The 12,345-nt window shown below is 35.9% G+C and overlaps 3 protein-coding genes and 1 long non-coding RNA gene across 4 annotated transcripts; 1 reads left to right on the forward strand and 3 right to left on the reverse strand.

The window, feature by feature from the left end:
• Window positions 1-2,656: 2,656 nt before the first annotated feature.
• On the reverse strand, window positions 2,657-3,247 carry LOC148178659 (uncharacterized). Its single transcript, XR_015769682.1, has 3 exons — window positions 3,158-3,247; window positions 3,049-3,104; window positions 2,657-2,999 (listed from the first exon to the last, which is right to left on the reverse strand). It is a non-coding gene; the product is annotated as an uncharacterized LOC148178659 (long non-coding RNA).
• Window positions 3,248-6,170: 2,923 nt separating this feature from the next.
• Window positions 6,171-6,983, reverse strand: LOC148178660 (uncharacterized). The gene is made up of 3 exons (XM_088030444.1): window positions 6,661-6,983; window positions 6,548-6,612; window positions 6,171-6,499 (listed from the first exon to the last, which is right to left on the reverse strand). Exons 1-3 carry the CDS (start codon window positions 6,682-6,684, stop codon window positions 6,262-6,264), a joined length of 327 nt encoding a protein of 108 aa, XP_087886570.1. The 5' UTR covers window positions 6,685-6,983; the 3' UTR covers window positions 6,171-6,261.
• Window positions 6,984-9,013: 2,030 nt separating this feature from the next.
• On the forward strand, window positions 9,014-10,437 carry LOC148178661 (uncharacterized). The gene is made up of 2 exons (XM_088030249.1): window positions 9,014-9,168; window positions 9,214-10,437. The coding sequence occupies exons 1-2, from the start codon at window positions 9,062-9,064 to the stop codon at window positions 10,037-10,039; spliced, it is 933 nt and encodes a 310-aa protein (XP_087886375.1). The 5' UTR covers window positions 9,014-9,061; the 3' UTR covers window positions 10,040-10,437.
• A 189-nt stretch (window positions 10,438-10,626) lies between these two features.
• On the reverse strand, window positions 10,627-11,647 carry LOC148178662 (uncharacterized). Its single transcript, XM_088030400.1, has 3 exons — window positions 11,563-11,647; window positions 11,449-11,510; window positions 10,627-11,397 (listed from the first exon to the last, which is right to left on the reverse strand). The coding sequence occupies exons 1-3, from the start codon at window positions 11,578-11,580 to the stop codon at window positions 10,707-10,709; spliced, it is 771 nt and encodes a 256-aa protein (XP_087886526.1). The 5' UTR covers window positions 11,581-11,647; the 3' UTR covers window positions 10,627-10,706.
• Between the last annotated feature and the right edge of the window lie 698 nt (window positions 11,648-12,345).

Below are 12,345 nucleotides of genomic sequence, written 5' to 3' on the forward strand. Positions count from 1 at the left end.
AAAACTTTACAGTTCATTCATCAAATTGTGATTGACAAGTCGATGAGTTCTTTCAAAACTTAAATAATTAATGTCTTCGGGTTGAGTGTAAAACTTAATTATAGCCCGAAATAAATTCTATAGATTTATGGTGTGGTGGAAGGTTTATGGCAAGTTCATAGAAAGTACTGTTTGTTTTGTGGTCAAGTTTTTTTATTGATGCTCCTTGTGGTCAAAGGGTTGGAAAATTCGTTCTCTGAAGTTTAAATTGACCATAAACAATTAACGGTAATAAAAAATGCCATAAAAAGAAGAGATAATGGTGTTATGTTATGTTGTATATAATCAGGGGATCATAGTGTCAGTAATAAATTTTTTTCGGCGTTTTATTTATGAACTTTGGTTTCATTAAAAATAATAATATGATCACTGAGCAGGAAAAGTTCAATGCGTTATTTACGGTTACCAGAATTCAGATAATAAACCTGGCGGAAGTGGCTTTAATGTGATCAACTGAATGACCTTTTGCTCTACAAAACGGTTCTATAATTGAAATATTTTAGAAGGATAATACATAATTAATTTTAAGACTATGAACCTTTTAAAATAAATAAAAAAAAACAAAAAAAGGTTTGAACTTATATGGCACAGTAAATTACCATGTTTTATTTATTTACGATTTTATATAAAGATTTACCGTTGAACTATCTTTTATCTCTTCTCTGCTTCTTCTACCATAACCACCCATCACCATCACAGTCACCTCTTATCTCCATGACAGCCATCACCGTTATCCCACCGTAAAACCTCCAATTAGGTCCTCACACAAATTTATGGCACGTTAAAAGGGTTGAGATGTCTCCGGCTGTAAAGAATCATGTAAATGTTCTTATTCGAGCAAGTCGATGACCGCGGCTTTGTCGATACCCACTTTATGGCTTGTTTTTTCCGTACGAAGAATGGAATGATAATAGGATTGGGAAGTAATTTCCTTCGGTGATGCACTGCTGGAGGCGTTCTTATCCTAGACGGAATCTCTTGACGCTGGCCACTTATCCCTCTGTGACATGTATATTAATTTAAGAATCTCCAAATTACGAAGAGAGAGTGCCTTTCATTAACGATTCCGAGGGGCGGCGCCTCGGCCACGACTCCGGTGGGAAGAAAAAGTCGTGGGTTTTAGTAATTAATGATTGAGATGGGAAAACAACACCCTCTACAAGAGGAGGAGGATTTACGTGAGAAGACAAAGACAGCGGGAGATTTTCTCGACACGATAACGTTTTGATATCACACAAGCCGAGCGGTGACAGTCAAACAGGTTCCGAAGAATCCCACCGTGAAGTGATAAATGTTGTGGTACTGTAATGTACGACAGTTAAGACTACTTAAAAGGGGATAAGGACAACCGGTTGATGGCTGTTTAGAGGCGAGACATCCTCATAAAGAACTTTGTTTAAAGAAAATTAAGGTCAAAAAAAGACAAATCGAAATTTCAGTTTTCTATTGTTACATGGTAATTTTCCCATAATTTTTTTTCTGGTATATTAACGCATTAATTTAAAAAATAGAAGAAGAAATTAATTACACGTTTAGTCCCTGTTCCGTTACGCTTTGGGCATTCTCAAAATAACTTACTCCTATTAAAAATTTCCTCGAAAACGCATTTTTACCATAATTGAAATTTTATGTATCTACCCCAATTATTCCTAATTATGATTTCGTTTCGAATAACATTTAGGCCACCGAAATAAATCACCACCAAAGGCGCCGATCTCAATCCCATAGTATCTAACCCACCATCACGTACCACCAGAATTATAACTTATCGCCCATATTACCAATGATACCAACGTATATCAACTATGCATATACAATGATTATCGTTTTAGCCCCGGATCAGACTCCATACGCCACATTTACATAATCACTATTTATTACAATTTCTATACGAATAAATGGTGCCTAATTAACCGTGGCTAATTTATCTTTACTTTATAATCATGGGAATTTTGACCAAAACATTTAATGCCGCTAAGGGGTGCGACGTTTGGGGCTAATTATATTGTGTGACAAAGTCTCATTAAAAACGACTTGGATTCCAGAAAATGAAACGCTCATTGAACAAACAAAATGCACTCATAAGCCAACGTAGTTTACTTAATTGGATCACGAACGACCAGAATTTGATTTTTTTGGGAGCGTGAACATCCCTGAGGTCGGATTAATAATCATGAGGTGAAATGGATTTTGGATACGTGAGATTGGAAGAAGAGTATCAATATTTTTTGTTAGAAAGGAAGCTTCAACGATATATGTTTTTTACTTAGTAAAAACAAAACTGAAAGTTTGCATCATTGAATTTACCAGCACATTCTTAAATAGAAGATCGATCGAAGTTATGTCATTGTCCGAAAGTGGTTTCAATATTGTGATCACTCCTGTACCTTTAGTTTAAGTTTCAGGATAATGTTAAAAAACTGAACAAAAAAGATCAAGATGATTAGAACAGTGGCGGTCTGGTGACTAAATTTACTTAAGAATTGTTTTTTGAGCATTCCTTCGTTTTATCCTAGACGCAATAACTCTTCATTCCATCGCAATTCATGAAACTTATATTACCTGCGATAAAATTATGTAAAAGTGGCATTATTGGAGCATAAAATTAGAAATCAACTTCAATCATGGTTACATTGTATTAACATTAACATACTACAACATACTGAACGATAAATATATACAAAGTAAGAAAATTAACAAAAACAGGTAACGTGTAGAAGAAAAGAAGAGAAATACAGAAATCTGGAAGATAATCCATCTACTCTACTCTTCTCGGTTTTGAAGAAAAACTTAAAGTAATGACTTAGGGTTAATGCCATTCCAAATGGGCAGGTTTTCCGCCATGGCTATGCTTGTGACCACCACTGGACTGAGGTTTATGGTATATCGTCTTATGAATGGTGTGGGTGTGCTTGATGGTCTTCTCATGGATTGGGATAATAAACTTGACATGGTGTTTTCTGTAAAAACAAGTTAAAAAAAATAAAAGAAAACCTTAGATGTTTTTACCCTCCGTGTCCGCCTGCTGATACTTTCGCGACAAGAGCTAAGAGACACCAAATGAACTGAAAAAATAAAAAGTCACCCTGTTACAAATCACCCCATTTTACCCTCTTACCCAAGAAATTATCTTCATCTTGCTAGTAGTGTATGGGACGATAGCCACGCTTGTAGTGACTTGGCAGAAGGTTTGCTTTTATAGTAATATGGGGCGCCGCAAAGAGGCGGAAATTTGTGGCTGAAATCGGCTCTCACCTGTGCCGAGATGGGTTAAAAGGGGTGCTACAGGAAGATCTAATAAAGAGTATTTTACACCATTACGAACATGCAAGAATTTTGTGTTTTTGCCCCAAAAAATACCGCCCATTGTTCGAACCATTGTGTACCATGGAGTGTTACGTCACAGCTATGATCTAAATTCTTTTTGTTTTTATAAGGAAGTGTTCGAGAGCAAAAAGAGGATTGCTTCCTTACTTCCTGCTGCAGTTGGTGGATTATATAATTTCGTATTAATATTTGAGTTTTTTTGCGGTGCTTACCTTTCCAATCTAATATACAATGGGTGAATGTACGGTTCGGTCGCTCGGAATACAACGGACTGTGATAATAATTATGCAATGGTTTTTCGAGCGAATTTGTTAAAGAAGTGAAGGGTAACAGTAGGTCTTCGCGCGAGGCCGAATACATGCATAATTAATCAAAATTATTATTATGAATTATAGTGAGCGTATACGAAATTTAATTACTCCCCTATAATTTAAGTAAATGTGCAGGCACTTTTCCTTAAAATTGCATTGTTTAGGTAAATGCATTAATTATTATTATTTTTATAACAATAGGAAGATCAAGCTATAAAGAGTCGTTTTCTTTTTCTTAATACAAGCAACTTTTTGATCGGGTGGTTAACTTCTGCTAGTGAATAAGATTTACTTTTATTTTGTTTGTGCGGAAACATTAGGATTGTTATTTTATTAAAATACTAAATTAGATCAAAATTATTAATTACCTACCTGTATTATCCACAATATGTACCGTACAACGTTGCCTTCGCAGAGATATTCTAATTTAGCGAAAGTGGCTTCAATGTGATCAGTGCGCTTTATTTTTTCTGCAATATTTTTTATTTTTGTATACTTTCTTATAATAATAAATGCAGGTGCATTATTTATTTAACAATTCTATAAAAACAAATAAAAGACGAAATGTACAAAAATTCAGAAAACCCAAAATGTTATCTACAGTTAAAATATTTCTGCTTTTATTTAGGAATGTATTTAAAAAAACAAAAAATATATTCAAAATGAAGATAAGTATTTGAATGTAGAGCTTCGGTTCCGGTGGAATTCGCCGACAATCACAACTCACTTGAAGAGTGGCTCCAGTTGAAACAGGTCACACAAATATTGAAATTACATTTACCTTTTTCCAGTTATCAGTTCTTGAACACGACGGAAAAACAGTTTCTTAAAGTCTTGCAATTGTCTGATATTTAACGAAACAGGTGAAATTATCTGGAAATAATGATTGGGAGGATGTGGAAATTGATTCAGTAGCAGAGTAGACACAATCACGACTGGCGTTTGCGTAAGATCCCTTTTTTTTCAAAAACAAGCAACTGTAGAATGGTTTCCCGGGGCACAAGAAAAAGACGAAGAAAATAAAAAGCGTGGACGAAGCTTTCCCTTACGTCACGTTCGTGGTCAATAAGCCAGTACTATCAAAATTTAAAAGCATTGAGAAATAACGTTAATAACAATTTGTCTCGAGAACGGAATCAAAGTTGGACCACACACGATGTAAATAAAAACTATTATAATAAGGGCAAGAAAATCTGTTTCGATTTTTCGTGACCAGATTCATTTGAAATGTCGTTTTTTTACTTTCAATTCTCAAAATCGAATTAAAACAATCTCTTCTTAAAAATATAGAACACTCATTATCTGTAATTGAACCAAAAATTACTTTCCGATGTTAGATAATTGATTGAATTTCGTGTCAAAAATTTCCAAATTGACTATGGATGTTGCAAATCCAATCGATTTCTCACTTTTCATTAAACAATTTAGCTAAATGAGCAACAGCATGAAAATGTGAAAGGACGATATTGTTTTAAATTCGGATGAAACGCTTAGTTGCTGTCCAACCGCAGAAACGTTTTTTCATAAATATTTAAATTGAATTAAACACACTTAATGCACTGATAGTATTGTTTATTAATCCGTATCGAAGAAGCAATTTGCGCCATCTTCTATTTTTTTTAATAGTTTCGAATTATGCAAGAATGATTAAGACAACGAGGAATCAATCAGTTACTACATCAGTTTTCTTTCCGTCTGAAAGTCGACTAATTAAAGCAATTAAGATTCTAGAATTCAATTGGTACACGAATTCGTTCTTAAACTTTCATGGGTTGTTAGCGAACTAATATGCATTTTAAAGATGCAACTAGAAAGTTGGTAAAATTTCGTATGAAAATAACAGCCATATCCATTACGTTAAATTTATTGCAAACTACAATTAACTAGACCAGAACTCGAAATTTGACACTAACTTAAGAGTTCTAGATTAGTGGAATTTGAGCTTGGAGTTTCGCGATATTTCACACTGTAAACAAATCTGGGTGTTGTAGATGGTGAGTACGCGAACTGGGGCTCTGGTAAATATTCGTCGGAGAATCCATAAGGTACCATAACGTGGATGGTGTCCAAATCATCATTATCGGAGCGTCGGAACCACTTGAATTTGAAAGGATGTGAGATTCCGCACTTTCGGAAGTGTTTTTTAAGGTGTTTGATCTTGAGTCTTTCTTGTTTTTTCAAGTCTTTAATCCAATGGTAGCGTCGATTCTCAGCCATGGGTTGATTATTTATAAACCGATGAGGTACCGCACCAACCATGTTTCTGCAAAAATGTGACAATTGTGTTGTAAAACTCAACAAAACTTACCTTTGATCTCCTATGATTGCACTCAAGACCACCGAAATTGCCACAAGTCGCAACATTGTCACCACTGTTACCACTTTCGACTTCAAGGTTTTTATATGCACAGAAATAGTCCACTAAGCCGGATTTTGGTACTTTTACAAGTGTAAAACATGACACTACTAAAAACGGGTTTACCAACTCTAATAAATAAATTTTATTTGAATAATCAGTACATATTTATATAAATAAAAATTATAAATAACGTCAGTCTTCGGTGGTTGATTCCATTTCTTGCTCTCATTGGGTTTTGTGTTGATTAGTCACAACATACTCCTGCGGGACCTTGTCGTACTCATAATCCTGGGAAACAGGACACAAACATGGTACTAATTGCACATTATGAACAGCTGCAGGAGCGAGCTGGGCTTGCAATGGTACTTGCACAGGGATCGACGGCACCACCGGAGGCTCCGTGTAAGCCGGTGCTGGTTGCAGAAGACGCTGATGGTAATAGTACTGGGGATATGGTGGCGTCCTGCAAATTATCCTTGGTACCACACATTTCACATTTTTTTTAACTTACGGTTCTTGATTTGATGAGCCCCAAAAGAACGCTGACGTACTCGACACCAGTACCACTAAGAGCACCTGAAGAATGCAATGTTGAAGAGGAAGGATGTTACCACGAAGACTTACCACTAATCCGTTGAAGGTAGTCATCACGGACACTGTAACACACCTGAACACCGAAAACACCAAAGAAAGAATGCAATAATCTGGCGCCGCGGGTGGGTTTTATAATCTCAGCCCTAACCTTGCCCTACCATCAGCCCTACGCTGACCAGAAGCACGTAACCTACGCACAGCCGCATTAATTAATTTTACCTGAAGACGGAACACGCAACGAAAGCCGGTTTTCGATGAAATCGGAGCTTAGAAATTCGTACGGCCAAAAGATGAATTGGGACTGAAAGATTTTGTTTTCAGGTTACATTTCAGGACTAGCAAGTTGCATAATAGTGGATGTTGCGAAATGCGTATGAGCATGTGTAAACAAATTTTTATCTAATTACCACTCGTACTGATTTTTTTCTGCACTGTATATAAATAAATTAACTGTTAAGTTTGTTGCCGAAATTTTCAATTACAGGAAGCCGCTAAAAATTGCTGAGTAAGCTTATGTTGATAAAATGGGCCGGCGGTATCGCGGTTTGGTCAATTAAAATGTTGTAATTTTGTTGTTTTATTAGTGACAAGGTATTTTGCATTTTTTGGGGCTACTTTATTAATGAGAATCACGATTTATGGTTAGCGCAACAGTTTATATAATCGATTTTCGGTGTCAGTTACAATCGTACATCTCGCAAAATATAAGACAATTATTCCACAATTAATATTAATTTACTGTTTTGTTTCTTGTCATTAATTTTTTTAAAAGAGAAAGTTGACGCTGTGTTAATTGTAGCATTATTTTGCGACAAATAACTTTATGGAAGTTAATCAAGGTTATTTTTATTGCTAGATTTCACTAAGCTACATTGTTTTAGTGTGTTAATTATAATGGGCTTGAAGAGCTTTTCAAAATGGTAGCTATTTATGATATAAGTGAATAAAAACTCTAAAGTGCACTAATAAAGTGGTCTTTATTCACTTATTTGAGACAGATAAAGTACTCTATTACTCTAAACTTTGTTTATTCACGTGTATCATACATTTTTTTTTTATTTTAATAAAAAAAATATTCCCATTATTTATGAACTTTTTTTTGTAAACTAATTTTGATTTTTCTGCCCATAAATTGGATACCGCCAATCATTGTAGTTTCGTTCATAACATCTTGTGGGATTGTGCAGAATTTGTGTGAAGTGTCACGTTAATTTTAGTGGTAGTGCAAATTTTAGTTGCTTTTAATTTCAATTTTGTATATCTTCATTTCAAATAAATAGCAATGTGAGTAAAATGTTGCTTTAAACATGTTATTTATCCTTTTTATTAAAATTTTAATTTAATAATAAGATTTGATTTGTAAAATGAGAATTTTATTAGCAGGAAAAGGAAAAATAATATTACATATATTGTTGTTTTTTTCTTAATTACCTGATATCATTTAGTTATATACGTAAGTACATTTTTTTTAAATATCTCAATTATATTTAATCTACATTGTTTGAAAAATTATTATTCTTGTTAGAGTAAATTACAAATGATATTGTGTCTGTGTATGCTTTAACAAACTGAAGCCGTTTTCGTTTGATTTCCAAAAATCTAAAAGTTTGTCAAGTCCTGTGTTCAAAATATTTTCATGACTTAAACAGGTTTAAACTATTCGTAAAAATTGTTACTCTAAATTTCTTTCAAATATTTTATTATTAGTCAAATCCGTAAAACCACTTCTAATTTTTGTAAACGTATCAATATAATTTATCATGAAAAATAGAAACACTTTTCAAATTCAAATTTGACCACTAACAACCAAATACCTATCAGTTCTTCTCGATTTATTTAGTTATGGTAAGAAAACAACAAATTTCTACTCATTTTTTTTAGAACTAGTTTTCACATTGTCTGTTGAAACAATCTCAACTTATTTTTTTTAGTAATTTAAAATCAATATTTGTGTGATTATCATCATATTTCTCAGGTGTATCATTTTCATTCAGTATATCACCTTACCCATCAACCCAGTCCTCTGGCAGCCTCGCCCATCAAACCTAATAACGAGCAATAATTCCCGACAACACTATCTTTAAAGCCCACGAATCCGACCATCATCATCCCAATTTTCAAGCACAAGCGTTAATTATGTTATAACAATACGGCTCCATCCCTACAGCGACCCAATTAAAAGTTTGTTGACACCGCACACCGAAAAATTCTTTTGGTATCAAGGCTACCACGGCATTCCACTGTTTTATCTACCACGCGCCTGTTTCGAAAATTCCAATGTTGAAACACCCATAAACGGAAGCGTTTTTCCCGACGGTGACAAATCGCAAAATTTCAAAGAGTTTTTGTTTTCGTTGCTGTAACCGCAATTGCAGGAACGAATTTCTGCTATAAAAATGTCCTTGCTTGATGGAACGAAACAGTTGAATTGATGCGGGCAGACCATGAGGTGTCTTTAATCGGGATGTATTTGCAAGTGATTAGTGTTTTCATTTTGGGGTTGGTGGTGGAGAAGAGCAGTGCCGGAGTTAATGACAAGTATGGAGCTTCATAAAATTACCTTCATAAAATTCTTGATTGCAGGTTGCACATCAAGATACTTGTACCTGAAATTGTGAATCATCGGCATCATGATAAGTATATTATTCATCCCGTGTATTCTTCTTCATATCAGTCGACACCACCTGCGGGGTACCGTCAAGGTCCTGCTAAGCTACAACAGCTAAAACAACAACCAAAAAAAGAGCAACCGTCACCAGGGTTCCATTACGGGAATGACAATCCGTACATTTTCGAACCATACACTGGGCCGTACCAACAGTCATGGAAAACTGTGAAGAGTGAAGAGTACCAAACGGAGACTGTTGATAATCCATTTAGTAACAATCCAGACAACAAGTATCTGGTCAAAAGTACATACAAAGTTCGAGAAAAGCTACCATTTGAAGATGCTACCACAGGGTACGACCGAGAGTACTTCTATCCTCTTTCAGAGACGGGCAATGATTACCAGAAGACGGAAAAGGTTGTTGATTTTAATAATGCGAAAACTGATCCGTTTCCTGGAAATGTACATGCTGTTCCAGTTAAAAGTGAAGTAAAAGAGCAGAAAAAACCAAAGGAGTTAAACTATTTCTACAAGTACCCGTCGAATGACTACGAGTACCTTAAAAATGTTCATGTTGTTAACAGTTATCTAAATAATGAAGAGCCTAAGGCTCCTCAGCGCGAAGAAAAAGAAAAGTTTGATGATTATGGGTATAACAATGTGGATTATGATGCACCAAAGCCCAAAAAGTACGAAAAGTACGAAGAGTACCACATTTCTGATTATGATCATTTTGGTCCCTCTAATGAAGAAAGTTATGAAAATTACAAGACTGATGGTCCTAGTTATGGCTTTGATTAAAAATTTTATTCTTTATTTCATAAACCATATAAGTTGAAGTTTGACAAAATTGTATTTTATCACAAAATAGCTTTTTAGGGGTGCTTACATCTATCGACAACCACAAATGTCATATGCACAGTCACATGATCATTGTGTCGTAATTTCTAACATTCGTTGTATAAAGAGGATTAATTTTGACTTATATGGTTTGTGAAATGAGATCTAATTAGGGTAAAATTTAAAGCGCAATGTACCTACTAATATTAGTAGTACCGTTATTTGTTGTTGTTGTATTTATTGTTTTTTTTACCTGTTGTAGAAAATATAGGGCTTTTTTAGAGTTTGACTGTGGTACCAAATTTTATAAAAAATGAGAAAGTAAAAATAATATTCGCATAGATAGTTAGGTACGTAAATGTTACAATTTTAGCACGACTGTACTACCGGTTGCATTTGTGTTTATATTAAATAATAAGAATTAAAAATAATAAAAGAAATAGTTTTCAAAATACAAAACTCGTTTTTTCAATCACATGATAAAAAAACTAATTTTTGAGTTTTTTATTATTTTTATTATAAAAAAAAATCAACACAGTGTAAAATCAACAATAAAATAAGATTAAAAGTACTAAAATTAAAAGACTAGCAGACTTTTGTAGAGAAAGGAAAAAATTCCAGTAATAGTTTATTCGTAGCCCTGATGACCGCCGTCTCCTCCTCCGTAACTGTCGTAACTGTTACTCATCAAATTGCCTCCTCCGCTGATCCCTTCACTGAGATGTCCTCCCCCAAAGCCGCCCTCAAAGCCGCCGCCTCCGTACGATCCCAACCCGCCGCCGACTTCATGTCCGCCGCCTAAATCGTGTCCGCCGCCTAAATCATGTCCGCCCCCGATGTCTCCTCCTCCAATTCCACCTCCGATGTCGTGGCTTTCAGCACTCAAAGCGGCATGACCAACTTCATGACCACCTTCGCTGCTTCCGCCGCCATCACCACCGCTGCTGATAGCAAATCCGTGACCACCTCCAATTCCACCACTATGGCTAGCTGATTCGTATCCGGCGTATCCGTGGCCTCCTCCAACGCTACCAAGAGAGTGTCCTTCTTCGGAACTGCCGTGACCGCCACCGAAACCGCCTCCGAAACCGCCGTGCCAACCGTGACCTTCGTGCCAACCGTGGCCGCCGTGGCCGCCGTGTCCGCCACTGCCGTGTGTGACAACTTCACCATCGTCAATGCCGCCTGAGTAACCGATCACTTTGTAGGATTCGCCTTCGCCGCCTCCGCCACCACCGTGGCCGACGTGTTTGACGATGGTGTGTGTGTGATGGATGGTCTTGACCTTGAATGGGACATGGATGATGACTTTTTTGTGGCTAAAAAAAAGTGAATTAGAGAGGGTGGAAATTGGAATCGGGGGTAGTTACCCTCCATGATGGCCTCCGGCATCGCAGAAGCCCAGTAAGGAAATAATCCCGAAGGAGGCTATCTGTAATTGAGGGGATTAGTGATGGTTTTGGGGGTGAAGGGGGCGGTTTTACCACAAGACGGTAGGCCATTTGCGTGTGGCTACGTTGACAGGTTTTACACTAAAGAGTTATGCACTGCACTAAATCCAGGAGATTTGTGATGGTCGAAGGAGTTGGCGACTGGCTATTTATATGCTACGATTTTGTTGGTAAAATGAAAGGAAAAAGATGGATTGAATGGTGGAATCATGAAAGTAGAAGAAAAACGCATCCAACCATACCTCGGGCTAATCTATTCGGTGCTCTCTTTCTATGGAGCCAGTTTGTGCATAGGCGGAGGTTGGGGGCTTATTAAAGCTGATCTTATTAATGTGGAAATTCCCAACGAGCGGAAGGAAGACGGCACTTCCGTGTACATTTTATAAAATTGGAAATCTTACTTCCAAAAAAAAACATTCAATAAGACTTCTAATAACTCATTAGCGTTTGTAGCATATCTATTAAATTATAATTACATGTAAAGTACTTCCCATTTTATTAAGAATTTTATTTCAGGATTGAAATCTCAATTTGTGGTGTGACCAAAAAAATAAGTAGTGCAAATTATCATCGTGTTTGGTTAAAAAAAATTGCTACTTTCAGTGCCACTAGGTTATTTGCATATTTTAACTTTTTAGTTATTGAAACAGTGGAGGGTTAAGGTAAACAAACTTGCTCTGTCTACCGTAAACCGACCTTAACCTTTCCCGACCTCTAACTATTACTTGTACTTTCACTCGCATTTTTCCATCTCATTCATTTACGATTTGTAGCTCTAATTTACATGATTTTTAAAACGCCCAATTAAGTTATCTG

The sequence above is a fragment of the Gnatocerus cornutus genome, chromosome 2 (assembly GCF_029298725.1).
Source record: "Gnatocerus cornutus isolate USDA-ARS CGAHR chromosome 2, icGnaCorn1.1, whole genome shotgun sequence".
Lineage (NCBI taxonomy): Eukaryota > Metazoa > Arthropoda > Insecta > Coleoptera > Tenebrionidae > Gnatocerus > Gnatocerus cornutus.

Excerpts from the sequence above, each read along its gene's own strand:
- LOC148178660 (XM_088030444.1), bottom strand. The coding sequence starts at position 6,684 with ATGACTACCTTCAACGGATTAGTG. Across the intron at positions 6,613-6,660 it reads CTACCTTCAACGGATTAGTG|GTGCTCTTAGTGGTACTGGT; the intron begins GTAAGTCTTCGT and ends TGCATTCTTCAG. Across the intron at positions 6,500-6,547 it reads GGCTCATCAAATCAAGAACC|GACGCCACCATATCCCCAGT; the intron begins GTAAGTTAAAAA and ends GATAATTTGCAG.
- LOC148178661 (XM_088030249.1), top strand. The coding sequence starts at position 9,062 with ATGCGGGCAGACCATGAGGTGTCTTTAATCGGGATGTATTTGCAAGTG. Across the intron at positions 9,169-9,213 it reads AGTGCCGGAGTTAATGACAA|GTTGCACATCAAGATACTTG; the intron begins GTATGGAGCTTC and ends TCTTGATTGCAG.
- LOC148178662 (XM_088030400.1), bottom strand. Across the intron at positions 11,398-11,448 it reads GCCGGAGGCCATCATGGAGG|CCACAAAAAAGTCATCATCC; the intron begins GTAACTACCCCC and ends ACTTTTTTTTAG.